Consider the following 26,010-nt stretch of genomic DNA (forward strand, 5'->3'; position numbering starts at 1 on the left):
CTGTTGAGCCAGTGTGTCCGAAATATCAAGTGGCAAGGAAAGTGTTAAGTATTTAAGGTTATTTATTTATTTTTTTTTTTGCTAGTGGTACTGGGGTTTGAAGTCAGGGCTTCACACGTGCTAGGCAAGAACTCTATCACTTGAGCCACTCTGCCAGCACACTATTCAAGTTTCAACAGAGAAAGGAGAGGCAATGATGCCTTACACTTACCTGGACTTTCGTATTTATGTATCTATGATCAAGCTAGTGAAGCAAAGTTTAATAGGCCTTACAGAAACTTCTTTTTCTTAAAAGTTTACAAGATTTTTTTTTCTCTTATTTTAATCCCCAGCACTTCTTGAATAATAGGGTTGTAAGAGGCCAAGTCGGTCCCATAAATTTTTGTGTCCTAATAATTCTCATTTGGGGAAAGTATGTGCAATATATAATAACTTGTTATGGGCAGGAGGTGAGAGCAGCAGGCGGCCAACACCCACTGGAGAATGCGCTTGACAGATAACCTACATTTTTAAAAGGATGTGCAATAGACTTCTAACTTCTACCAGAAAGAAGAATGAAGAGCCATCCTGCCTGTTAAAACAATGTTTCTCTATGAGTGTTTTTCCCCCAAGGGGCTGGGTATCATTTTGCCTTTGAAATTTAAAAAAAGGCGTGGGGGAGAAGTGCTTTTTTTTTTTAACTCATGGTGGGGAAAGGATTAAATAAGTTCTTTAGAGCACACTCAACAGCATATCTATAAAACAGACTTTAGAATGGCTGATGGAAGGAACTTGAATTACTGAACAAGAGTAGCTTGCTAAGGAACACCTGAAATCTTCTAAAAACCCTAGAACTAACAGACAGGTGCACTGACATCCCCAGGATTTCACTGCCACTCAAGCTCATTCTCCCAGGGTGCTCAGCCTTCCTCTATCTATTCGCAATTGCTTATGCCTATTTAAGAATTTGCCAGATCTAGACAATAAACACACTGTGAAGTTAATTGGTATTATTAATACTTCTGCTGCTAGGTAAGTCCAAAATAAGGTCTTAGGCAATGAAGCGATAAAAAAACTGCTTTCTTCTCTTACCATGCTGCTGCTTCTCAGCTTTCTATCAACACACCAAAAGAGTATAGGAGATAGAGCGCAGACAGTCCTGCATTCCGGGCGTCGGTCTTCTTACTTCTCACAGCACCTGGCCTGTCTTCCTCCAGTCCGCCCTGTTCAACTCTTGCCAACTCACCTTCCCAGGAACCGCACTCTCCCCAGCCACAGCTGACTACTGATGGGAACAGCGCATTCATAAGGGTGTGTTTGATTCAAGAGTTGAAAGGGTTAAAGAGGTGCGCCCAATTTTGGGTGTGACACCAAACCAACAACAGAGGAAGTAGTAAGTAGTTTGGGGAAAGTTGCCTTGCATATGTTATGTGAAAAACCAGAATACAGGTGGATGGGAAGTAGGCAGAGTTAGGTATCTTTGCTTTGATTTTCTTTCTCTGAACAAGGTAAAGTGTCTTTAATGCTGATTTTTATTCTGTTTTGTTGTAATTACAGCTTTTACTTATGCTTTTTTTTAAAGGTATAAATTATATCCCACAAACCATATCCCAACTAATATTGTTAAAAAATGTCTGAGAGCATGTCACATAATACAGAAAAGGTTAAAAAAAAAGTCTGTTTCATTAATATCCAAATAACTAACACCTATATTCATCAGTAAATATAATCTAGTAATTATAACTTATTATAACATTTAGCCCAAAAGTTTATAGTTTGAGTATGTCTCAGAAATTTGCATTTGGGAACATTCTTTGGTTGATGTTCCATTCTTCAACAAATAGTGGCACTACTAATAGACTTCTTCATTATTTGATTTTATTTTTAGGTGATATAAGGCAGAAAAAAAAATGCTCTCTCGTTTCTTTGGTCATGACCACCAGGATTAGACACTCGTTAAGCACCTAGAGGTTAATGCGTGAGCACACCCCAGGATGTGAGCAGGCAGCATGCTGGTCCTTTCTGATTTATTTTTAATGGTTATGGGAAGCATATAACATAAAATTTAGCCTTTTGACCATTTTAAAGTGTACAGTTCTATAATGAATATATATAGTAAATATATATTCATACTGTTGTGCAATAGATCTCTAGAACTTTCTCATCTTGCATAAACTGAAACTATCTCTATAGGACAACCTCTATCTGCTGTCCTCCCCCAGGTCCTGGCAATCACCACTCTACTTTGTGCCTGTGAGTCTGACTACTTATGGGTACCTCCTGTACATGGAATCATACAACATTTGTCTTGTTGTGACCAGCTTATTTCTTAGCACAGTGTCTTAAGGTTCATCCCTGTTGTACATGTCATATATTTCACTTGTTCATTCGACAAGCATTTATTGGTTGCCAGCTCTGCATTAGTCCCTGTAGATTCAGGGTTCCTTAACATCAAGAAACTCAAAGTTTAGGATAAAAGGAAAGAAATGAAGACATGTGTGTAAAGATGATACAAGGAATGTTGTTATTTAGAGATACGTACAGGATGTTGTAGACATATAGTAAATAGCTACTATTTATTGATGGCCCACGTAGGAAAAATACTGTTTAGCTGAGGAAGTGTCACTTGAATTAACACTTAAAATACACATGCCCTAGCTATGGGTGTTTTCTAAAGAAACATTATATTTGATAGATAGGCCCTTATAAATTAATAATAATCTAGTCAATAATCAATTTTGTAGCAATCATTTATATTAAGAACATTTTTTGGTGCTATGACTATAAGAGTATGTAATAAGATAACCTGCAAATTAGAATTCTTCTACTGACCCAACCTGTACAGAAAAGCAATGAAACAAGCAATATCTTCTATGTGGTAAGCGCTCTCTGTGTGAGGGACAGAGAATATAGAGTTTATTTTGACTTCTAGAAGCTTATAGACTTCTGTATAAAACAACCACCAGTGTGCAGGCAGGCATATAATTAACTGCTCATGTATGTAGTGGAGACATCTGTAAGCTTGAGTTAAAAAGGAAGGAGATCACGGAGGGTGTGCAGCAGAGCCCACAGACCAGCCTTGAAACCTAGATTTAACAAGGCTCAGGTCTCGGGAAGGCACTCCAGGTGAGGGCCCAGCCTGAAGAAAGGCAGCCGAGTGGCAGGGGCACAGAGGCCTGTCTGGAATTACCAGGCACAATGAGGAATGGGCAAACATGTAAGTGGGAGGTCAAATGAGAAGATTAATCTCATTTGGAAAGCCTTGAAAAGCAGGTCAAGAAGACTACAGGTGGGGTCACAGGAAAGGGGACAACTCTAAGGTTTCTGAGCAGGGAAGTGACATTATCTGGCCAGTGTTGGAGGAACACAAGCATGGTAGCATCTGCTGGGGCCCACTGGACAGGGACCTGGGGTCAGCAGCTTAGATGTGAAGTGTTAAGGGGCTGGAGTTCTACCAGTTGTGGAAAGGAAGAGAGAGAAAGAGCAGACTGGGAGAGTGAACACTGGAAGAGAGAGAGATGAACACAAAAGAACTCGGGATGCAGTCGTGGGCCTGGAGAACACTGAGAAAACTCCATCTGGGAGGGTCGGGAGCCAGCATCGGTTACCTTGAACTTGGGGGACAGCTAACATGTCCAAGTGGAAGTTTCCACAGACCATGCAGTTTCATTCTCAAAGCTGCACATCTATATTTATTTCCTTATTTTTGTTAAGAATTCATTTTTTATTGGGCATATAAGATTGTACACAGGAAGGAGTTCATCATGGCATTTCCCTGTATGCGTATAGTATAGTTTGGTCATATTTGCCCCTCTGTTACTCTTTTTCTCCACCTATATTTAATCTGGATTCTAAATCAGCCATTAAGATAAGATACAGTTTTGTAGGAAAAATATGAGACCAAATCTAAATGGCTCTCTTGGCTGTATTATAGAGCAATATGTGCTGTCAAAGGACCTTGACTGTCTCCAGCCTTCGCTGGCTCCCGACAGTTTTTGATCAGGAGTCTGTCCTAGGCACCCAGCCTCTGCACAGGTGGCTCATGCTGGGCAACCTTTGTAGTGGTAAGCTCACTGAGCACACGTAATAACTACTCTGGCATGACTGGTGAGGATTTCATCATTTTCTTTATATAAAGTGTTTGATAAAAAGGCTACTCTTTGTGATTATCATAATGAAAGAAATAAAAATGGCAAGCCTGTACTTTGTTTTTAAGCAAACCAATGAAATCTTCTTGCAAGAACTTCCTTAAGTGAACCCCAGATGGAGAGGAGTGGCAGACCTGCTACTCTTACTTTCCAGGCTTATCAAGATTGCATGCTATTTCATTAGTACAATTTTTTTAAATACAAGTTGAAAACTGATCCTGTGCTCATCAACAAACAGCTTTTTTACAGAGCGTAGGGAAAGGAAGGAGAACTCAGCACGCCTTCTTCCTGTCCCCTCAGCCAAACTCCCCAGGGGTCCATACTAGCTTGGGTCCCTCCTCATATGCGAATCTGTAAGACCAGATTTCTGCAAAGCACAGAAGTGCAGCTTAGATGTAAAGGAAAACAAAATTTCCAGCGCCTGGCTTCCCTCCCACATTCATTGGCTCTTCCTTCCCTATCACACTGGAAAAAATCCACACAAACATATTTCAGCTACAAGTCATACGTGTGCGTAGGAACACTTGTAGAACATGTGTTCATGGGCCTCACACATCTTCCCAACACCAAAACTCAGTATTTAAACTCTAAAAATTCCCCAAAGAAATCATCCTCTGCTTCTATCTACTACATTAGATTTCAACTTGTTCTTCTTTCATAGTCTCCCTGGTGAACCAGAATTATGGAACCGTCCTCCTGTCCTTTTAATAGACCTCAGACAGGGCCACCTGTGTTCTGCATGGTGGTCCCCCTTCCAGGGGAAACAGCCCACATTCATACAGGATAAACTAGGGGTTCTGGCATTACATCACCCCAACTGTGGGAATATATTTAAATAAAAAGCAGGGCAGAATTCCGACAGGGAAATGACAACTCTAACTTGGGCTAGTTTATTGAACTAAGGAGTCTTCTGTGGTAGGTTTTTACGCCCTGTTGGAAGCATTGGTCTCCTAGAGAAGACAAAATCATCCCATTGTTCTTTCTTTCTTTCTTTATTTTTTAGATAGTAGGGGAGACACACTACATTGCTTACTATGTTACCACTCCTAGGCTCAACTGATCCTCCCACCTCAGCCTCCTGGTGGCTGGGACTACAGGTGTGTAGCACCGTACCTGGTGTTCATAGTTCTTTCTATGTTCCTCAACCTTGCACTTATTAAACAGACATCTCATCTCTGTTTCCCCAGCTTCTAATTAAACTCAATTTTATCACTTACAAAAGATAATTTTTGTCATTTTCTACATTAAAATGAACTAAAACCAACTCTAAACAACATAAACAACAACCAAATGAAAATGATGGAAAAGCATTGTCTTTACTTTCGGTCTACCAAAAAAATGATGGGGAGTTATGTGTTCTTTCATATACTGTATTTGAAAATGTGTGGTTTAGATGTGCAATGTCCCCAAAGGTTCATGTGCTGAGGACTTGGTCCCCAGCTGGTGACTCTGTCATTGAGGAGTAATTGGACCATGAGGGTTCTGACCTAATCAGTGGAAAGATCCTCTGAGAGATCCACTGGTGGATTCGGAATTTGATGGCATTATTGGGTGGAAACTAAGGGTTGAGGCCTGGCTGGAGGAAGTAGGTCACTGGGGGTGTGTCTTTGAAAGGATATCTTGTCCACTTCCTGTTTCTCTCTCTGCTTCCTGGCTGCCATGAGGTGAGCGGCCTCCTCCACCACACACTCCCACCACAACGTGCTGCCTCACCACGGACCCAAAGCAACAACCATGGACTGGAACCTCTGAAACCAGGAGCCCAAACCATGCTTTTTCCTTTTTAAGATGTTTATATCAGGTCTTTTGTCAGCAGCAATGAAAAGTAATGCAGAAGGCTTGTACATTTAAAAGAGTACTTGCATTTTAGTTAAAAAAATTTTTATGAAGACCATTGCCCTAAAATATTTGTGGTGGAGAATTCTAAGACAGCTTCCAGATTCCCACCCTCTAGTGCACTTGGCCTGTGTAATCTCTCTCTCAGTCCCTGTGAATAGGATGTATGCTGTTCCCAAAATTGGGTTGCATTAGCTGGCAATAGTGAGGGATTTCTGTAGGTGTAATCATTCCCTACAATCTCGAAAGGGAGATTTTCCTAGATGGTCCTGTCCTAATCAGGTGAGCCCTTTAAAACAATACCTAGAGGGGAGGATGTGAAGTACTGGGAACTCTGTCCTGATGGCCATAATGAAGCAGGCTGCTACAGCTCCGAGGACATGAGTCCTGCCAACGGCCATATGAGCTTGGAAGAGGACCCCAAGCCTCAACTGACCCTTGACTGCAGCCTGTGACACCCTGAACAGGGGACCGACCCAGCTAAGCCAGAGGTGATCACTGAGATGTTCTCAGCTGCAACATTGTAACAGGTTACTGTGCAGCATGGAAAAGGAATTCAATATTCCAGAATAGTTCCCAGCCACTTTTTATGCACTAAGCGCTGTAACATACTTTACATCACATTTTAAAAGTATAAGGGTTAGCCTACGCATTCAAGGAATTTGAATCCACCAGCAATCGTAATATAGGCACCCAAGCAATGACAACGCAGGCAGCCCATGTATGTATTCGTGATACCGAGTAAGGGTTTGGGGAATGTGCGGAAAGGGCAGGCTTTGGGAAGGTGGGACACAAGCCAGAGTGTGGATAGCTTTGTGAGGTACAAATGGAAGAGTGCCCATCCTAGGCCATGTGAAGAGCCATGAGCAAGTGGAGATGGAAGGATGTGCTCAATGGCTACTCAGGAAGGTGCCCATGGAGCACGTTGGTGGCTGAGACACAAGCTGCCTTTTGGAGCTGGATGATACTTAATTGGTGGTGAACAGGTAGCCAATGAATAGAGCAAGAGGAGAACATTTTTGCGTGAACAAAGGTAGCGAGTGTTTGCATCCCTGTCTGGGTTAAGAGAATGGATGCTTTCTTGGTACAGAAGAGGCCAGGTACGATGGCACATGCCTGTTATCCCAGTACTTGGGAGGCTGAGGCAAGAGGATCTCAAATTTGCAACCATCCTGGGCTACATAATGACACCCTATCTCAAAAAAGCAAAAAGAAAAGCTGGGTAATCCTAGCTACTTGGAAGGCTGAGATGGGGAGGATTGCAGTTGGACATCAGCTAGGGCAAATTGTTCACAAGACGCCATCTCCAAAATAACCAGAGCAAGATGGACTGGAGGTGTGGCTCAAATGACGGAGCACCTGCTTTGTAAGCATGAAGTCAGTTCAGCCCCATCCCTCTCTACCAAAAAAAAAGAAAAAAGAAAAAGGGGAAAAAGGAAAAGAAGGATAGATGAGGTCCTTTGCCCTCTGGCTTTTCTGATGTTTATTTCACTCTTTCCCTGCTTCCTGATTCTTGGGACTCTTCAGGCTAAGACTAGGCAGTGAACATCAGGGTGTCGTCTATGTCCCCCCTCGCCTCCACTGATATCCCAGGTATCTTATTTACTATCACAAAGGGAACTTTACTGCAACAAAACACTTATCATATCCATTTCTGTATGAGGCCTGGGTGGGGGTGGGGTGGCACGAAGCAGCATGACTCATAAATCAATAAGAGGTTGGATTGAAGAAAAACACCAGTGAGAAAATCCAGAGAGTGGAACGAGTGGGGAAATTTTATCAACAGCAGCAAGCAATGCCCTTTTCAACTGTTTGCCCTCCTGGGCCAAGCCCTCAGTAAAAGTTACTATACATATACAACCGCAGTGACAGTGGTACTTTGGGAAAATGAAGGAGACTGGTTCCAAGTACAAGGTGACTTATGGCCAGGAAGCTCAGGAGGACAGGTAAGAAAGTGTGGTCCTCAGGGAGGGATCAGAGCCAGAGGTGAGGACTTCAGCTTTGCCCTGCATGTGGAATTGGGGGCAGGGGGAGTCCCATCTTTTTATTTAAACGATAAAGGACAGGTGCCCTTGTAGGGTTGGAAGTCTTTGAGGGACACCAGCTAGCAGATATTGGTATTCTATTTTTATGAGCTGTAATCATAAGAGTTAAATGAACTCTGCCCCATGCATTTTGCTAAGCACTTTATATACCTGAGGTTCATTGAGCCTCAAGAGGTGCTGTTATTGTCTCCATTTTACAAAGAGGAAGCAAGTTCAGAGAAGGTGAGTTACTTGTCCAAGGGCACAGAGTTGGTAAACAGTGTCCACAGTCACAGCCAGAGCTGTCCAGCTCCAAATCATACAGTTTTGTATGTGCCATACCGCACAACTAAATTTCCTGACAACTAAATTTCCCTGTCACTGCTTAAGCTTAAGTTAAAACTGGGAGCCTCAAATAAAGACCTCCGTCTACTGGGGACCCTTAGATAGGCCCCTGACTGCCGTCCCCCACCAATGCCCCTTTCTAGCTAAAGCAGCCAAAGAGCAGTCAGCACCCCTTTTTCCCAAGTGGTAGTTAGGGTTACTTCTTCAGAGGGGGAAATGAGACAAAAGGACCCCTGGAAACCTCTATTATGACCTCCCTGTGACCTTCCAGAGTGGAAAGTAGGAAAGGCAGGACAGACTAGAATAATTGGTGCAGGACCAATCAGAATGTTGCAGGCACAGCCAACCAGAGTGCTGCTTTCTCCTCACCTAATTAGCATAGAGATTGAGCCAGGCCCGGGAGAGAAAGGATAAAAACCTCTGATCATGTCGTCATTTCTCAGGCACACTCTCTTGGGGCATTCCCACCCCCCAACTCTGGGGGCTCTACTCTCCCACTTTACACTTTTCTATCTCTATCAACTCCTGCTTTACACTCTTCTCATTGTCTGTGAAGTTCACTCTCCAGCTTTGTGAGATATCAGCCTGTAGCTCATGGACTTCAATCATCTCTTAAGTCCATCCTGTCTTCACTGGCATCATGCCATGGAGAAAACTGTATTTGTAGCAAAATGCAACACTACCTCCATCTTACCTCATACACAAAGTTAACTCAAAATGGATCAAAGGCCTCCATATGGCAGCTAAAACTATAAACAGGGGAATGCATAGGTTTAATCTTTGTGACTTTGACTTTATCTTTGCTTTCTTATGACACCTAACAATCAACTAAAAAAAAAGGACTTTTCATCAAAATTAAAAAACATTCACACTTCTAAGAATGTTACTAAGAAAGTGAAAAGATAACTCATAAATAACAGAAAATTCTGCAAATCAGTAGCTGATAAAAGTCTAGTATACAGAATGCTTAAAATTCAACAATAAACAAATAAATAACCCTATACAAAAATGAGCAAGCACTGGCAGATATTTCTCCAAAGAAGATATGTAAATAGCCAGCAAGAATATAAACAGACACATAAAACCACTGATAATTAGAGCAATGCAAATCAAAGTCACAATGAGCCACACCCACCAGGATGTCTGCAATGCAAAGGAGAGACAGTAAGTGTGGGAGAGGATGAGGAATGGAAGCCTTATACATTGCCAGAGGGACTGTAAAATGGTGTAGTTTGGCAGTTTCTTAAAATGTTAAACAAATAATTGCCATATGGCCCAGTGCTATGGACTGCATGTTTTTGTTACACCAAAATTCATGTGGTGTATCCATAACCCCCAGTGTGGTGGTATTTGAAGAGGGGCCTTTTGGAGGTAAGTAGATTTAGATTAGGTTGTGAGGGTTGGGTCCTCATGGTGGAGTCAGTGCCATTATAACTCTCTTTCTCTCTGTGTGTCTCACACACACCTAAGAAAGGCCATGTGAACATACACTGAAAAGACAGCCACCTACAACCTAAAAGAAGATCCCTCCCCGGAAAGTGTCTCTGCCAACACCTTCCTCTTGGACTTCCAGGTTTCACAAGTGTGAGAAATAAATGTCTATTTTACAAGTCTCTGCTGTTTGTTATGGCAACCCAAGTTGACCAAGACACCCAGTAATTCCACTCCTAGGAATATACCCAAGAGGACTGAAAACATCTGTTCGCATAATAACTTGAAAGTGAATTTTCAAGGAAGAATTATTCCTAAGAGTCAAAAAGTGGAAACCACCAAAATGTTCCTTCACTGATGAATGGGGTAAACAGTTCAAGGCATCTTGGCAACAGAAAGAAATGAAGTACTGATACAAGCCACAACACGAGGAACCTTGAAAATACTATGCTAAGTGAAAGAAGGTGGACACAAATGGTCGCAGAACATGTAACTCTACTCATAGAATATTCCAGATTAAGCAAATCCATAGAAACAGAGAGAGGATCAGTGGCTGCCTAGGGTGAGGGGAGGTGGGGATGTGGAGTAACCGCAGAGTTTCTCTTTGGGGTGATGAAAACGTTCTGGAATTAGAGAGTGGTGATGGTTAAACAATCTTGTAAGGCCGAGTGGCTCGAGCGGTAGAGCGCCTGCCTTGCAAGCGTGAAGTCCTGAGGCCAAACCCCAGTACCACCAAAACAAAAAAAACCCTAACAACTAACTTCCTCTGAATTATATTTTAATTTTTAAAATGAATGATGAACAAGAATGAGGTGAGACCATTCTAGGTGTCTTATTACATGACCCCAAGGAAACTAATGAAAAGAAAAACATTATGGTATCCTGAATAATGCTGAGGCCCAATCCATTAAAGTACGCTGGGAGTGCTTTTCACTTTCACTTTAGTGCAGTTGTAGAGAGGGAAATGGAGAGAGGGGAGGATGGGAATTAAGGTCCAGGGAGTACCTTCTAGCCACCGACTGTACAGACCTGAGGTCTCTAATGAGGGGTCAGGACAGCATTCAGCCCAACCCTGACACTTCTTTCTTTCTTCCTTCCTTCCTTCCTGCCTTCCTTCCTGCCTCCCTCCTTCCCTCCCTGTTTCTTTCCTTCCTTCCTGCCTCCCTCCTTCCATCCCTATTTGTTTCCTTCCTTTCTGCCTGCCTGCCTTCCTTCCTTCCTTCCTCCCTCCTTCCTTCCCTCCGTTTCCTTCCTTCCTTCCTGCCTCCCTCCTTCCATCCCTATTTGTTTCCTTCCTTTCTGCCTGCCTGCCTGCCTTCCTTCCTGCCTCCCTCCTTCCCTCCCTGTTTCCTTCCTTCCTTCCTGCCTTCATTCCTTCCTTCCTTTCAGTGCTGGAATTTGAACTCAAGGACTCAAGCTTGCTAGGCAGGTGCTCTACCATTTGAGCCATATCCCCAGTCCTCAGCCCTGACATTTTTGAGGGACCTCAGACACAAATTTGTATTTCTTTTTTTGGTGGGACTGGAGTTTGAACTCAGGGTTTCACACTTGCAAAGCAGGCTCTCTACTGCTTGAGCCACACCTCCAGCCCATTTTGCTCTTTTTTTTTTTATTTTTATTTTTTTTGGAGATGGGGGGGGGTCTCACGAACTATTTGAGGCTGGCCTCAAACGGCAATACTCCCAAATCACAGCCTCCCAAGTAGCTAGGATTATAGGCGTGAGCCACTGGCACCTGGCCAAACTTGTATTTCTAAATGACATTAAGGACTCAGTTACATTAAGACAAAATCACATCTGATATAATATATCACAAATTAACATTTTTAGTATAACTATTTAACTTATAAATGATATCAATATGTTGCATTGTACCCATGTGTTAAGAACATTAATTTGTGAGCTAGGGATGTAAAGCACTTGCCTAGCATAAGTGAGGCCCTGGGTTCCCATCCTCAACACTGATAATAAATAAATAAATAAATACCATTAATTTGTTAAAAATACAGATATGGAATATGTTTTTGGTTTTGTTTTGTGGTACTGGGGCTTGAACTCAGGGCCTACACCTTGAGCCACTCTACCAGCCCTTTCTTTGTAATGAGTTTTTTGAGATAAGGTCTCTCAAACTATTTACGTGGGCTGGCTTTGAACCATGATCCTCCCGATCTCTGCCTCCTGAGTAGCTAGGATTACAAGAGTGAGCCACCAGTGCCCAGCCGGAATATGTTCTTTTTATTACTCTATTTTTGGCATTTGTTCTTTTCATTCTAATGGATTCTATTCCTCAGTGTTCTCATTTGGAAGAACAGGAATAATAATTGTACCTGCCTCACAGAGTTGTTACAAGATCAAACAATTTTCCTGTTTGCCAAGCATTCAGAACAGTTCCGGGCATGTTCTAAAAGCTGTGTTACGCGAGAATTCCCTATGAATGGTCTATGCAATTTCTTCAAATCAGAACAGCACAAGACAATGAGCAGGTGCTATGGACCAAACATTTGTGTCCCTATAAAGTCATATGATGAAACCCTACCCTGAAGGATGAAGGGAATAGGACATGGGGCCCTTGGGACGTGACAAGAGAGTTTCCCTCCCCCTCTGCTCTGTGCCAAGTGAAGATACAGGAAGTCACCATTCTACAGTCCAGAGGGAGGCCTCCTGAGACCCCAACTGGCTGGCACCCTGACCACAACCTCCATAACTGTGGCAAATAAATCCCTGTGGTTTATAAACCACCTAGTCTGTAGCACTTTGTTAAAGTGGCCTACCTAGGGGAGATAAGACTATCTCTACATACACATGTAACAATGTTAAAATGGAATTCTTTCTGCTCAGTTTCAGCTAAGCCTGTAAAAAGTTAGTGCAGGGCTTCAGCTTGAGGAAGTGACCTGGAAATGAGAAATGCACAAATGATAAAAGGCACTTCTAGGTTGTAGGGGAAGGAAGTACAAGACCTACTAGAATGCTGTGAAATCTGTACATGCAGCACTGTCGCCAAGCTCCCTTCTCCTTTCTTTCTGCCGTCATGGACTGTGTGGAAAGCACCTCGGCGCTCCCATTTAATTGCTGGAATTTAACGCTCTGGAGTGAAGTGTAAAATCGTGATATTAAAGCCCGTAAGCTCTGTGTTCATTCACTCTCATCCAGGCAAGATTTCCCTTGTCCAGTGTTTATGTCTAAGCAGAGGCACCTGCTGATCAGTGAGCTGGGAAAGGCCACAGCCTCCTCAGCCACAGAGGTTAAAAGGCAAAGCTATGTGACTTTGTCCATCCAGAATGTCATAGACTGAGTAGCTCATCAGTAACAGAAATTTCTCACAGTTTTGGAGGTTGGGAAGTCCAACATCAAGTTGCTGGCAGATCAGTGTCTGTCGAGGGGCTGTTCCTCATGGACAAACTCACTTAGGGGCACGAAAATCCCATTCATGAGGACTTATTCTCATGACCCAATAATGTCCCAAAGGCTCCACTTTCTAATACTATCACATTGCGGGCAGGTTTCCAACACATGAATTGGGAGTGGACACCCAAACATTCTGTACTGCTCTCGGTGTTCAAATTAGAATGTATGAGGGGTTTACATGTGTTCTACAAAAAGAGTAAGCCTGGAGTAGAAAATACCTTTGACTTGGACACACTCTCCATTGATCTGTACTCTGCCAGATGTCACTCTGTCCTTAGCAATGCCTGCAAGGCACAACCGACACCTTCCGGCTTTCTCCCACATGGCAATTACTCAAGTCATACGATGGTATTTTCATCACATGCATCAGGGTCTAGATTGTAGCTATCGTCAGTCTCAGCCTAAACCACAGCTTAACTGACTTCATTCGATTATAAACATAATTGGAATTCACGTTTAGGAGGAGAGATAAGACAGATTTAATCTTCTAAACACAAAAGAAAAACACACACACACTCATTATTTTCTTTTTAACTTTGTGCACCATCATTACTGAAGAACTTTTACATGGTGTGCAGATCTCCCCTAACAAGGCACCCTGGAAAGGATTATCCTACAATCTTCTGACCTGACAGGTGCAGCAGTGAGATCTACGTGCCTCCTCAGCTGGTCTTACCCAGTTGATGGCCACATTCCAGCTCAGGGGCACAGCCTGGCACTTGGGCTGATGTTGGGCTCCTTGCCAGGCTTCCCAACAGGGAGACCAACTGCTGTGCTCTCCTCCTTTGTACAAGGACAGAAACTTCTGCTCAGACTTCCCCTGCTCTGTGGGGAAGGAACTGGTGCCTTGGCACACGACTGACTTCCAAATGGTTGCAGCTCCCTGCTCTGGCTCACCCCATGGAGAACGAAAAGCCCTTTTATGATCTGAGAACCCTCAGACAGGAAGAAAACCTTCACACCCACTTCTGATGAACCCCACAAAAATGGTTCTTTCTTAGCCTAAGGGACAGAGATTGACTTCAGGAAAACCTGGGCAGAAAAATCGATGCCAATGGGGCAAGTCTAAAGGAAGGGCAGGGCGACAAAAGGACCCATTGTCCACATACCTCCCTCTTCTTTCATTTTTTTTTTAATTTGGTCACAGCTCAGCTCACCAGAGATGAAAGAGGGACACACTTTGCTAGTTTTCCAAAGCGGAAGTAAATGAAGCATAATTTGGGATAATCTAAAGTAACTCATTAACTGAGCTAAAGGCTAATCTCAATTTGTAATCTGAAACCAAGGAGCTTGACTAGGACTAGTCTTGGAAACCGTGACTCACTGCTTCGGTGAACTTGACATTTTAGTTCCTTGAATTGTAGCAGAACTTCCCCCAGTAAAAACCCTTTTAATGAGTATCCACTGTCTGCTGAAGATACAAAGAAAACATCTTTCTTTAGTCACTTCTGCCTCTTATCTTTGCTTCCTGCTCCTTCATTTACTCTTGAAGAAAAGTAAAAGTATGTGTGCACCTTATGCAGACAAAACATACATCCTTAATAAAATGCAAGTAGTATGGAACCATCATTGGAGCGATGTCATTTTTGTGGCATTGGAATTACAATGGGACCAATATCAAGAAACATCAGCAAAACAACTAAATTGAACTAAAAATTATGTGGGTCCACATAATTTGCCAATGCCTCTTTGTGCCTTGCTAAATAAATATGCCTTGTCTACAATAACCCCTGTGTCTCTCTTCAGAATGATAGATTGAGCGAGTTTGTGGTAGGCTACTAAGTGCTTCACATGTAATAAATACATCTAATCCCCACAACGACTTGATGAGGCAGATGAGTAAACTGAAGCACAGAAAGGTTCAGTAACTAGCTGAGGTCACACAGCTGTCAAGTGGCAGAGCTTGGATTTGAACCTGACTGGATGTGACTCCAGAATCCATTCTTTCAACCAAGTTACCATACTGTCAGCCTTTTCAAGGGTGCTTGTGATTCTGCATAAAGCACTGGCCTCACTTCATGACTCATGGACAGTCCTTAGAAAATTCACAAAAGGTCCCAGTACCCAGTACCCCACCCCCAGTTACAAAAGAACTATCATCCATTAAATTGCATCTACAAGCTCACCTATTTTTAAGGGTGATTCACTGGGGGAGGGAGATATAATTTCATACACTGAACAGCCTAATAACCTTCATACCCAATCAACATTAAGAAAAAAATCTTTACCTCAAGTTTCCCACGAATTGATCACAGATAAGCTCATTGCTGCTGCATCATTCTTTGGTGTCACAGCCGCAGGAAATTCAACTAGGGAGTCTGACTCAAAGCCTGTGTAGAAATCCATGTGCTAAATGCTCTCTTGGTGTCAGGTCATTGTAGAACGGTAAGGTTAAGTCTTGGAGGTTATGAACGTCCTCTCCTCAGTGAAGCTGGGCCAGGATGGATGAGAAGCCCCAGGCCTAGAACCATCCAGTGGAAGGTTCATCACAAGACCAAACTCACCCACTTCCCAGTGTCCCACACTTTTCTGTGCTCTGCCATACCACTTTCCCCTCCCTTGTGACATTTTTAGATTAAAAAAAAGTAACATGTTCTCTTTATCTGGGGCTAAAGACATTTCTCTGTGCTCTGTACAGACAAGGTTAGCATTCTTGTCTCTGTACATCCATGCGTTGAATTTTGACAATGTACTTGATCTACTTGAAATGTGAGCTCAGTGCTGCACACTTGTTCTTCTCTATTATTCTATTACAGGTCATCGTCAATTATTTGTTTCCAGTGGAAATCGGTGGTGGTACCTCTAAAACCATTTAAAAAAAAAAAAAGAAATCAGTGTTTTTTGAAGAGAGGAAATGTGTCACTTTTCAAAACATCAGATCCTTTGCCTTCTCTGGTCCACCTGCTCTGCCAACCCACCTAAGTACAACCACTTGTTTATTCTCTCCAAATCACAGATTTCATCCCATCTTCTGTATATCAAAAGCCTTCAGCGACTGTCCATTCTCCACTCTTTTCGGGATAAAGCCTGCACTCTGTAAACTCTGTATAGAAGGCACTATCCATCTTTAACGCCATCCTGCCTTTGTTTCTTTGCACAGACCGTCTGCTCTAACCGAGCACACAGAGTTTGCCTGTGTCACTAACTTTGTGCCCTGGGTTTTTCCCTACTAGAATGTCGCCTCACCTGCCTGTGCCAGTTCAAGGCTGATTCACATGGCACAGCCCAGCCCTGAGGCTTCCCGACGGCCCGAGCATACTGAAATCCTTCTCTTAAAGCTTCATTACTGTAACACTGATTTCATATTTTTCCATGTACATTTCTCCTACTTCCCATTCAGTTTATAAATTCCTCCCGAGCAGGAAACATTTCTGAGACTAAAAATATTTCCTGTGTGCCTTAAACACATAAAGAACGAAGCAATCATCAGAGAGCTGGCTGTTTCCATCCCCCAACTCTTCTTGAAAAGCTGGCACTTAAAACTCTTGAGGTGATTTTTTATGATTATTGTAAAAACCTAAAAGCTTATGGACTATGTCTTGAGGTAGAGCTCTTTATCTAAAAGTCATGGGTAAGGTCAAAGATAACCTGTAACAGAGCACTTATTAAGAGGTTAAGAGAACTAACAGGAATAGATTAACTCTTTTTTTTGTTTTGTTTTTTCAATACCTACCCGAGGTGGGCATGGTGGTGCATGTGTCTGTAATCCGACCACTTTGGGAGGCTGAGGCAGGAAGATCTCAAGTTCAAGGTCATCCTTGGCTACATAGTGAGACTCTGTCTTTAAAAATAAAAAAAAATAATAATAGTAACAATAATATCCTACCCAAATTTGCCTGAACATTAATGACAAAAAAGAGAACAAGAATATAGATGGAGCCTCATACACTACGTGTTTAAATATTTTAAAGTTATGAATCAAGCTAACAACTTATTAAATAATGTTCTCACTGCTTGCCTTTTTAAAAGACACCTTCAAAATGATCTGAAGCTCCTGCTTTCTCTTGCCTTACTGCCTCCATACTATAATGCAAGAGGCCTCCCATTCCTGCTCAGGAACACTTCAGCTTGAACATCTAACACTCCCTTGGGTCATCTCTTTGTCCTCCTGGCCACAAGTCTACCCTTAGGATGAAGAAGACGCCCTATAGGCCTTTAACAGGAGGTAATTCTTGCTCACATGTAAGGGATTCTTAACCTTCTCTGAATTTGTTCTTCCTCACTTTTGTTTATTTAGGCACCAAGGTTAGAACTCAGGGTCTTGCACTTGCTAGGCAGGTGCTCTACCCCTTGAGCCATGCCCCCTAAAGCCCATTTTCACATTTAGCTACTTTTCAAATAGGGTCTCATGTTTATGCCCTGGCCAGTCGGACTTTAATCTTCCTATTTACACTTTCCATATAGCTGGGATTTCAGAAATATGTCACCACACCTGGATTATTTATTGAGATAGGACTACAAGTGTGGGCTACCGCACCAGGCTGGTTTTTTTTTTTTTTTTTTAAGTTTTTTGAGACAGGATCTCACTATGTAGCTTAGACAGACTTTCAACCTGAAATTCTCCTACCTCTGCCTCCTTAGTGCTGAGATTATAGGTGTGTACCACCATACCTGGCCTCTTCACTTTGTAACATAAATTCATTCAGAAGTTTGGCTGCATTCCAAATACTAAATAAATAGTAAAACTTTTATGACTTTAAAATATCAGATAAAGGGGGCGGAGTGGGTGGTAAGGGAGGGGGTGGGGGCAGGGGGGAGAAATGACCTAAGCCTTGTATGCACATATGAATAATAAAACAATCAAAAAAAAATAAAATAGCAGATAAACTCTTAAAAGAATTTAATCTTTCTTTTTTCCACTTGAGCCTCTCTGCCAGCCCTGTTTTGTGTTGGGTATTTTCAAGATAGGGTCTCAAGAACTATTTGCCTGGGTTGGCCTGGTACTGTAATCTTCCTAATCTCTGCTTCCCAAGTAGCTAGGATTATAAGCATGAGCTACTGGCTAGATTTCATCATAAATGTAAAAGCACATATTGGGTGGAGTGGCTCAAATCCTGCCTAGCAAGCATAAGGTCCTGAGTTCAACCCCCAGTACCACTAAACAAACAAACAAACAGTAAAAGCACAAAAAAAGAGAAACACATAGTACAATTATAAAAGCTTGAAAGTTGTTGTACACTATAATAATTCCTGGTAAAATGCTAACATTTCAATATCAAAAGGTCATATTAAAAACTCACTGGCATTGGACTATGGGTGTAGCCTAGTGGTAGAGTGCCTGGATAGCCTGTGTCAGGCCTTGATTACATCCCTGGCACACCACAAAGAAAAACCAAAGCACATGTTGGCAAAGACGTAGCAGTCACAACTGCTATCTAAACACAGTTTTAACGTATAGTTTTAAAATATGATCAGAGATACATGGCAAGACAGCTCCTTTTGTCTTTTTCAATCGCTCCACATTAGCCTCTGCGTCAATGTGGTCTGGAAAATGTACACGATCTTCATTCTCTCTAAGCAAGCTGTGCTCTTCTTAAGGTGATATGATCATGTGTAAACTCTTCGTGCCTCGCATTCCTCAGTGAGTAAGTGAAAACATGTTTATCTCCGTGTGGGTAGGACAAGTCTATTTCCTGGGTAGTGCAGGAGATGACAGTGGACCAATATATTTTGAAATTACACGTCCAAAAATTTGCCTTGTGTTCCTTGTAAGTAAAAGGAAAAAATGGAGAAAGAGGACTCTGTCTTATCCTGATAGTTTATGGTTAGCATTCTGAGTAGATAAGGAGTCCAGGAAAGAAATGGCAAAACAATGGAGGTCAGCTGTTAACATTAGTGGAACACAAGCTAGGTGCTGGTGGCTCCTCAGGGGGCAGAGATCAGGAGGATGGTGGTTCAAAGCCAACCCAGGCAAATAGTTTGGGAGACCCTATCTCAAAAAGCACCCAACACAAAACAGGTCTGGGGAAGCGATTCAAGTGGTAGAGCACCTGCCTAGCAAACGTGAGGTCCTGAGTTCAAACCCCCAGTACAGTATTAAAAAAAAACTACTGGAGTCCAGAAGAGTGTGAGTGACATTGTTGCCACAGGATGAAGGAACTCTTGATTTCTGTTGCTCTCTCTTCTTTCTTAAAAGACAAAAACTACTAGTGTCTCATAAGCCTAACAAAGCAGTGTTTTTCACCCTCTGTTTTCCCTGATGGTGTCTATTTAAATTAACATCATTTTTATACAGTCTTAAGCACAAACAACAACAACAAAACTCACAGGCCATCCTTGGAGGTTTCTACAACAGCAAATCATTTCTCGAAGTTGGTAAATAGAGGCAGAAAATCAAGTATTCTTCCTGCTTTTCTTATGAACTGTTTTTCAGGGTAAGAAAGTAGGTGGTAAGGGAAATTTCTTCTAACAGAAAAATTCAAATCAATAGACGTGGCCAAACTGAGTCAATGAATGTAGGCAACAGTCATCAAAGGCTGCTAACACCACCAGGTAAGACCTTTTAAAAGGATGAATCAGGTGGGCAAATATCAATCTGCGCATCATAAAAGCGAGAAACTGGAAGCGTTTTCGTGATGCAATGTGATACAAAGCAATATCTGTGAAGCGAACCCCCACCCCAGCGGTACTGGGGTTTGAACTCAGAGCTTTGTGCTTGCTAGGCAGGCGTTCTACCACTTGAGCCACACCTCCAGCCCTAGTTGCTCTGGTTATTTTGGACACAGGGTTTCCCTATTTACACAGGCCAGCCTGCTCCACGATCCTCATATTTTATGCTTCCTGATGCCCAGCTATTGGTCTTAACCAATGAGGGCTTGCAAACTTTTTGCTGGGGTTCGCCTTGAACCTGAATCCTGCTGATCTCTGCCTCCCCAGTAGGATTATAGGCTTGAGCCACTGTGCCCAGCCCTCTGCGAATACATCAAGACCCAATGATCAGTTTACTGTACATTGGTAAACACTGAGGATAGAGGAGCATTAACTGACTCCTCAAGGATAAAGTCAACAAAATCCAGAATGTGGAAAATTCCACAGGAAGATGACATGGAGTTCTCAATACAAGTGGCAAGAAGAAAAGAGGAGGAGGAGCTGTTACAGATTAAAAGGGGCAATAAGCGACAACCTAGCCAAATGCAAGGCGTAGACTCAGGTGTTGATCCAACTCAAATGAACTAACTGTAAAACTACATTTGAGATGGCCTGAGGAGCTAGAATACTGCCTGGATATTTGATAATGGTAAGTAATTACCAGCAACTTCTTCTAGTGTGATGGTGATGCCGTGGTTATGGTTTCTAAGTGTCTCATGTGTCTATAGCGATACATGTGCTGACATGTTTATAGAGGAAGTGGATATGTCTTGGATTGACTTTTCCTAGTTTAATGAACTTGATTTTAGACCAGTTTTAGACTTGCAGAAGAACTGAGGAGATGGTACGGATTTCCCATATGCACCACAGCCATATGCAATGACAGCCTTGTCATTGACATGTCACATGAGTATGGTACATTTGTTACAATTAATGAACCAATACTGACACACTACCATTAACTATAGTGCATACTTTATTCAGATTACCTAATTTTGGGATTCTTCTACATAGGAGATTTGTTTCTTCTCCCTCATTTATTTATTCAATGTCTTTTTTTGTGTGTATGTGTGTGCTGGGAGTCAAATCCAGGGCCTTGCACATACTAGGTAAGTGTTTTACCACTGAGCTACATCACTTCTTTATGAATATGGACTTAATATCTATTTTATACTTTAGGTGATAGCATAATGCTTCTTTATTTTGTTGTCAAAATGTTCCAGCTTTGCCTATGGGGAGATTTTTTAGTCAGCTATTCTTTTTTTTTTCTCTTTGGCAGTACTGAACTCAGGGCCTCATGCTTGCTAGGCAGGCGCTAGCCAATCAGCTGTAACTCCCTTTGATGTGTTTGTGTGTGTTTGGCACTCTTTTGCTTTCTGGCACTACAAAATTCTCCAAGTTCATCTGAATATTTTGTACCCCAGTTCTAACTTCAGCTATTTTCCCAAGGCACACTGGTTTGTCTTACAGGAGATGCATTAGAAACCAAACAGGCAATGCACCTTAAAACATTAAAGCAAGGTTTTTATTCCAAAGCAGAATAAAACTACTCAATCAAAAGAGAAAAAGAAAAGAAAGAAAACAAATGATCTAGTGGGGGAGGTGTTTGAAAGAGTCTATCTTTTCCTCTCTGTCTATTGCATGCTGTCCCCTCTTTGGAAGTAACATACATGAAAGAAGTGTACAGAGCACTCTCCTATGAGGACTCTTCCTGAGTACAACATTTCAGAAGTTAATCTCTAGGTACTTCTTTACCCATCTGGTGCAGAAAGGCTTCTGGGCCCTTTTGAATAATTTACATGGAAGACTAAATTAGATATGATCCTGTGGAAACGTGGCTAGCAGAAACCAGCCTGCATTAACTACCAGCAGACCAGACAGTGCCTATGACAGGCCTGCAAAGCAGACCCTCACATTGCGCACACGTGTTTGCTCTCTTTTCACGGACCTTTGTTCTGCCATCCATGAGCTGGAGTACTTCCTTTAAGGATAAGACCTGTCTGCTCTATGCTTACAGGACTTACCAGGAGCACTCTAGAAGGGAAGGACAAATTTCACATGCAGTCCTGCTCCCTAAAGGCTAATCCATCTTTCAGACTGAAACCATATCCTTAAGAAACTTAACTTGCCTAACTTTTCTCTTAAGATCAGAAATCACATGACCTACCTTCCCTGTCCTTCAGCTCCCCACCACATAGCAGAGGGCAGTCTCTTTTCATATAGAAAACCATCAGGGTGGGGCTGATGTACTGCAAGCACAAAACATATTTGGGTTATTTTCACTTGGGTATCTTGAATGAAATACAAATTGACTCCCAGGGCAGGAAACCCCAGTCTGGTGGAGAGTCAGGAATTCCAGGATTCTTTATTGAGCCTGGTGACACCCTTGCTTTTCCTTGTTTATAAAGCAGGATAATGATACCCAACTTAGGGGTTCAGGATGGGCTAATTAACGATTGCACATGCTAAGTATACAGAAGCTTCATGGCACAGGCAGGTAGCACAGCCCTTCAGGAGGGAAGCATTAATTACACTGTGTGAGAGCCCAGCCCAGCTGTGTTGGTCACCTTGCGTGAGGTGGTCTAAGCAGATCTACACTTATACTTGTTTTGGATTCCTTCTTTCCACTCACCTTTATGATAGTGCAGAAGTGTGTTATTTATATTTCTTGAGGGAGTACCACGAAGGAAGGGCATGCTGAGAGTTAATTTGGATTCTTTTGGGTGTGTCACAGTGTTGTGTTTACCAGGCTGTTGTTGGACAGACAGAGGTGAGGAATGACTACACCCACACCTCGGGAACTTGGCTCCTTGTCCCCAGGAAAAGTCAGGGCCAGACCTTGCAGCTTCTGTGCTCATCAGTGTGCTTGCTGTACCTCCCTCCAGCACTGACAGCACAGGTAACAGCTTACTGTCGCACACTGCCAAGCATTGTAGGCCTTGGGGCAGAGTTGCCAAAGCTGCTGGTGACAAAACAGCTTCCTAATAAAAAAAAATACTGACTTGCTGCTATGTAACATAGCAAGAAAAGATTTTGGTTGTTTTGAGGCAAGGTCTCTGTCAAATTCTTGATCTTCCTGCCTCCACCTCCAAAGTGCTGGAATTAAAGGCATGCACCATCATGCCCAGCTCATTTTTTTTCTTTTACTGCCATTAATTGGGTCAGTGGATGAAAAGATTATGGCACAAGGGAACAAAACAGGTTTTGGATTTGACCGCCTAAGAAACCTTGCATGGTTAATCTCAATAGTTACAAAACTGTAGAAAAGAGAAGCAATGTCCTCTACTTCCTGTGTTAAATTAAAATGAATAAATCACACCAAATTTAAAAAGTGAACAAATTCCTGAATTCCTACCAAGCACTAAGTAGTCCTTGAGAAATGAAATAAGGATGGTAATTAAGTCAAAGTACAGAGAAACATTTATTTATTCATTCAAGAAATATTTACTAAGTACCCCCTACATGTCAGACTTTTGCTAAGAATGGGGACATAGCAGCAAACAAGAGTCAAAAATCTCTACTTCATGGAGCTAATGTCACAGGAGATGAAAGACAGACCATAAACAAGCAGGGAAATGTCACACGTGGTAATGTGTACTCCTCGAATAATTCCTGTAGGGGGAGGTGACAGTGTCTTAGTGGCCTTCCTGCAGAGGAAAGCCATACAAGCTAAAGGTGAAGACTAAGCAGGAACCAGTCCCTGAGGACTGGGGCAAGTGCATTCAAGGCCAATGCCACATTCTCAAGGCAAGGAAGAGTTCAAGTACCTGCTGCAGTGCGGGGGCCAGCACGAGGAGGGAGGGGGGAGTGGCAGGAGGGAGACAGACAGTGAATTAGGTGGGGGGTGGGGCAGGTCAGTTCATGAAGGGTCTGTAAACCTGCATGAAGACTGAAGATTCCTCTTCCAATGGGGATAGTACATCTTGGAAGGTACAAGCAGGGGAGCAGTAGGCTGTGATTTATATAAAAAGATGATTCTGGCTTCTGTGTGCAGAAGAATTGCAGGGAGTGAGAAGACAGGAGAGGCAGAGAGACCCATGCGGGAACTATTATGGTGCAGTAGTTATGTTTTCAGTTCATTCTTGGGAAAACCAATGACAACCGATCATTTTGTTTTATCATGTCACATGTCACTCTACATGTCCTCTGGGAGAATAAAAAGACATCACATTTTTGTGGATGAGGAAATTTTAGATAATGTTGAATAAAAGACAGCCATGACCAAACATTACTCTGCACACATCCGGTTTACAGATTCATGGCATTAAACTCACCCTGGTCTTTCCGACAGTCATTGGTTTCCTGTTGACTTCCAACCACACTTCTGTCATTCCCAAGTCACTCTTCACAGTCATCAATTTTCCCGCAGTGCACTTTAGGGTAAGAACTTTATCTCTTTCTCTACAAAGAACAGTAACTTGTTTCTTTTTTCCAGTACTGGGGTTTGAACACAGGGCCTCACTCTTGCTGGGCAGGCACTCTCCACTTGAGCCACTCTGCCAGTTGTAAGAACAGTAACTCTTCAGTGTTTATTTCTTCATGTACCACCTTCACACTCCTCTTAGTTCTGTAAGAAGTGTTTCCTCCTCTCCAAAATGACGATCAACCTGTGCTCAGGATCCTCCTCCCCAGCAATGTGCACCTCCCAAGTGATCCCCTCACTCCGAAGGGATTTCAGTATTGTCCCTTCTTTTTGTCCTTCTTCTCTTCCTCCCCCTCCTCTTCCTCCTTCTTCTTTGGTGGTATTGGGGTTTGAACTCAGTCCTTCCACTTGCCACCTGAACTATACTCCTAGCCCTTTTTGCTTTGGTTATTTTTGAGATAGGGTCTTGTGTTTTTCCTGGGCTGGTCTGGACTGTGACCCTTCTACATATGCCTTCCATGTAGTAAGGACCACAGGTGTGTTCCACCACATCCAGCTTTTTTGTTGAAATGGGGGGTCTCACTTTTTTTGCCCAGGCTAGCCTTGAACTGTGATCCTTCTGATCTCTCTTTTCTGCTTCTAAAAGTGCCAAGTTTGTCCCATCTTTACACATAGTCCTTCTCTTACCTGTGCTACCCCTTTGACAGTCATTAATCTTCTCCTCTCAGGCTTTGCCTCTCCTTCAACCTATAAATAAATCATCCTTTCCACCTCCTACTGCCCACCTGCCTCTCCTCCCATAAGCTTCAAAAACTTCATAAATTCAACAATACCATTCTTTTTGCCAAACCTAATATCCTCTTCAGCTTACCTTTTTTTGTTTTTCCTCTTTTGTGTTTCTTTTTTGCTTGCGTGAACTATTATGTTTCTCTTTTTTAAGTTTAATCAACCATTGTAAATCTTACTTATCCAACACTTACAGACAGGCACCCCTGGTTCTATGTGATTCTGTAAGACCCATCACCACTGCTCTTTCTCTACAGGTCCACAAGACCATATGAAAAGTGCCTTGGGGCCAGAAGTATTTTAAAAGAATCTTTAGATTTTGGAAAGACAGTATCTGCAGATAATATAATACATTAATGTCTCTGTGGCAAAAAATGAACAGTTATTCATCCTGAGTGAGATCATTAAAGACAGAAATTGTGTCATTTCAGTTAAGTCACATTTTGCTGCCAAACGAAAGTTGTCACCTTCCAACTTGTTCTGATGATACTCCAAATCTATTTGTGCTGCTTGCTTTCTCTCAAATAGATTTTTCCTTGCAAGCAGGTTCCCTTTCTAAGGAATTTCGCTTCTTACCAGAGACATCATTTTTCTAGCCTCCTAAATTCTAGAAGTCTTTTTGTTCCATCCACTTGCACTTAAATAATACATGCAATCTATCATCATTCAGTCTCTCTTGTTCTGTTTTGATTTTTGTTTTTGAGGCAGGGTCTCACTATATAGGTCAGGCTGGCCTTGAACTCATGCTTCCTGTATTTCAGGCTGGCCTCAAACTCATGATTTGCCTACCTCTGCCTCCTGGTGCTGGGATTACAGGCATGAACCACCATACCTGGCAAATCTGATCTCTTGTTTTTGTCCCATTCAATAGCCTCTGCCTTGATCAAAACCCACACTATGTGAGAAGCCACCTGGGCAAATTCTAAATTCTGTCCCCATCTGCTTTCATGGCTTTTTATTCCCCTTTACCAAACTCTTCTATCACACCAGGAATACCAATCCCATTGTCTCCTAAATATTTCATTAATCATAAAAGATATCTTTACTCAAGACCTTACCACATATTTCTCTGTCTGAATATACTGAATACTGGACCACAACCAATA

At 42.3% G+C, this 26,010-nt stretch overlaps 1 protein-coding gene across 3 annotated transcripts in view; it reads right to left on the reverse strand.

The window, feature by feature from the left end:
• Positions 1 to 26,010, reverse strand: part of Crybg1 (crystallin beta-gamma domain containing 1) — a 181,463-nt gene that overhangs the window by 69,160 nt on the left and 86,293 nt on the right. Inside the window, exon 1 of one of the 3 annotated variants that reach the window (XM_074077525.1) lies at positions 1,072 to 1,269. The exons of the other annotated variants lie outside the window; for them this stretch is intronic. Coding sequence (XP_073933626.1) covers positions 1,072 to 1,074 — 3 coding nt within the window. The 5' untranslated portion in view covers positions 1,075 to 1,269. Of the gene's footprint in view, positions 1 to 1,071; positions 1,270 to 26,010 lie in introns of those variants that run through there. 3 annotated transcript variants of the gene reach the window in all.

The sequence above is a fragment of the Castor canadensis genome, chromosome 1 (assembly GCF_047511655.1).
Source record: "Castor canadensis chromosome 1, mCasCan1.hap1v2, whole genome shotgun sequence".
Lineage (NCBI taxonomy): Eukaryota > Metazoa > Chordata > Mammalia > Rodentia > Castoridae > Castor > Castor canadensis.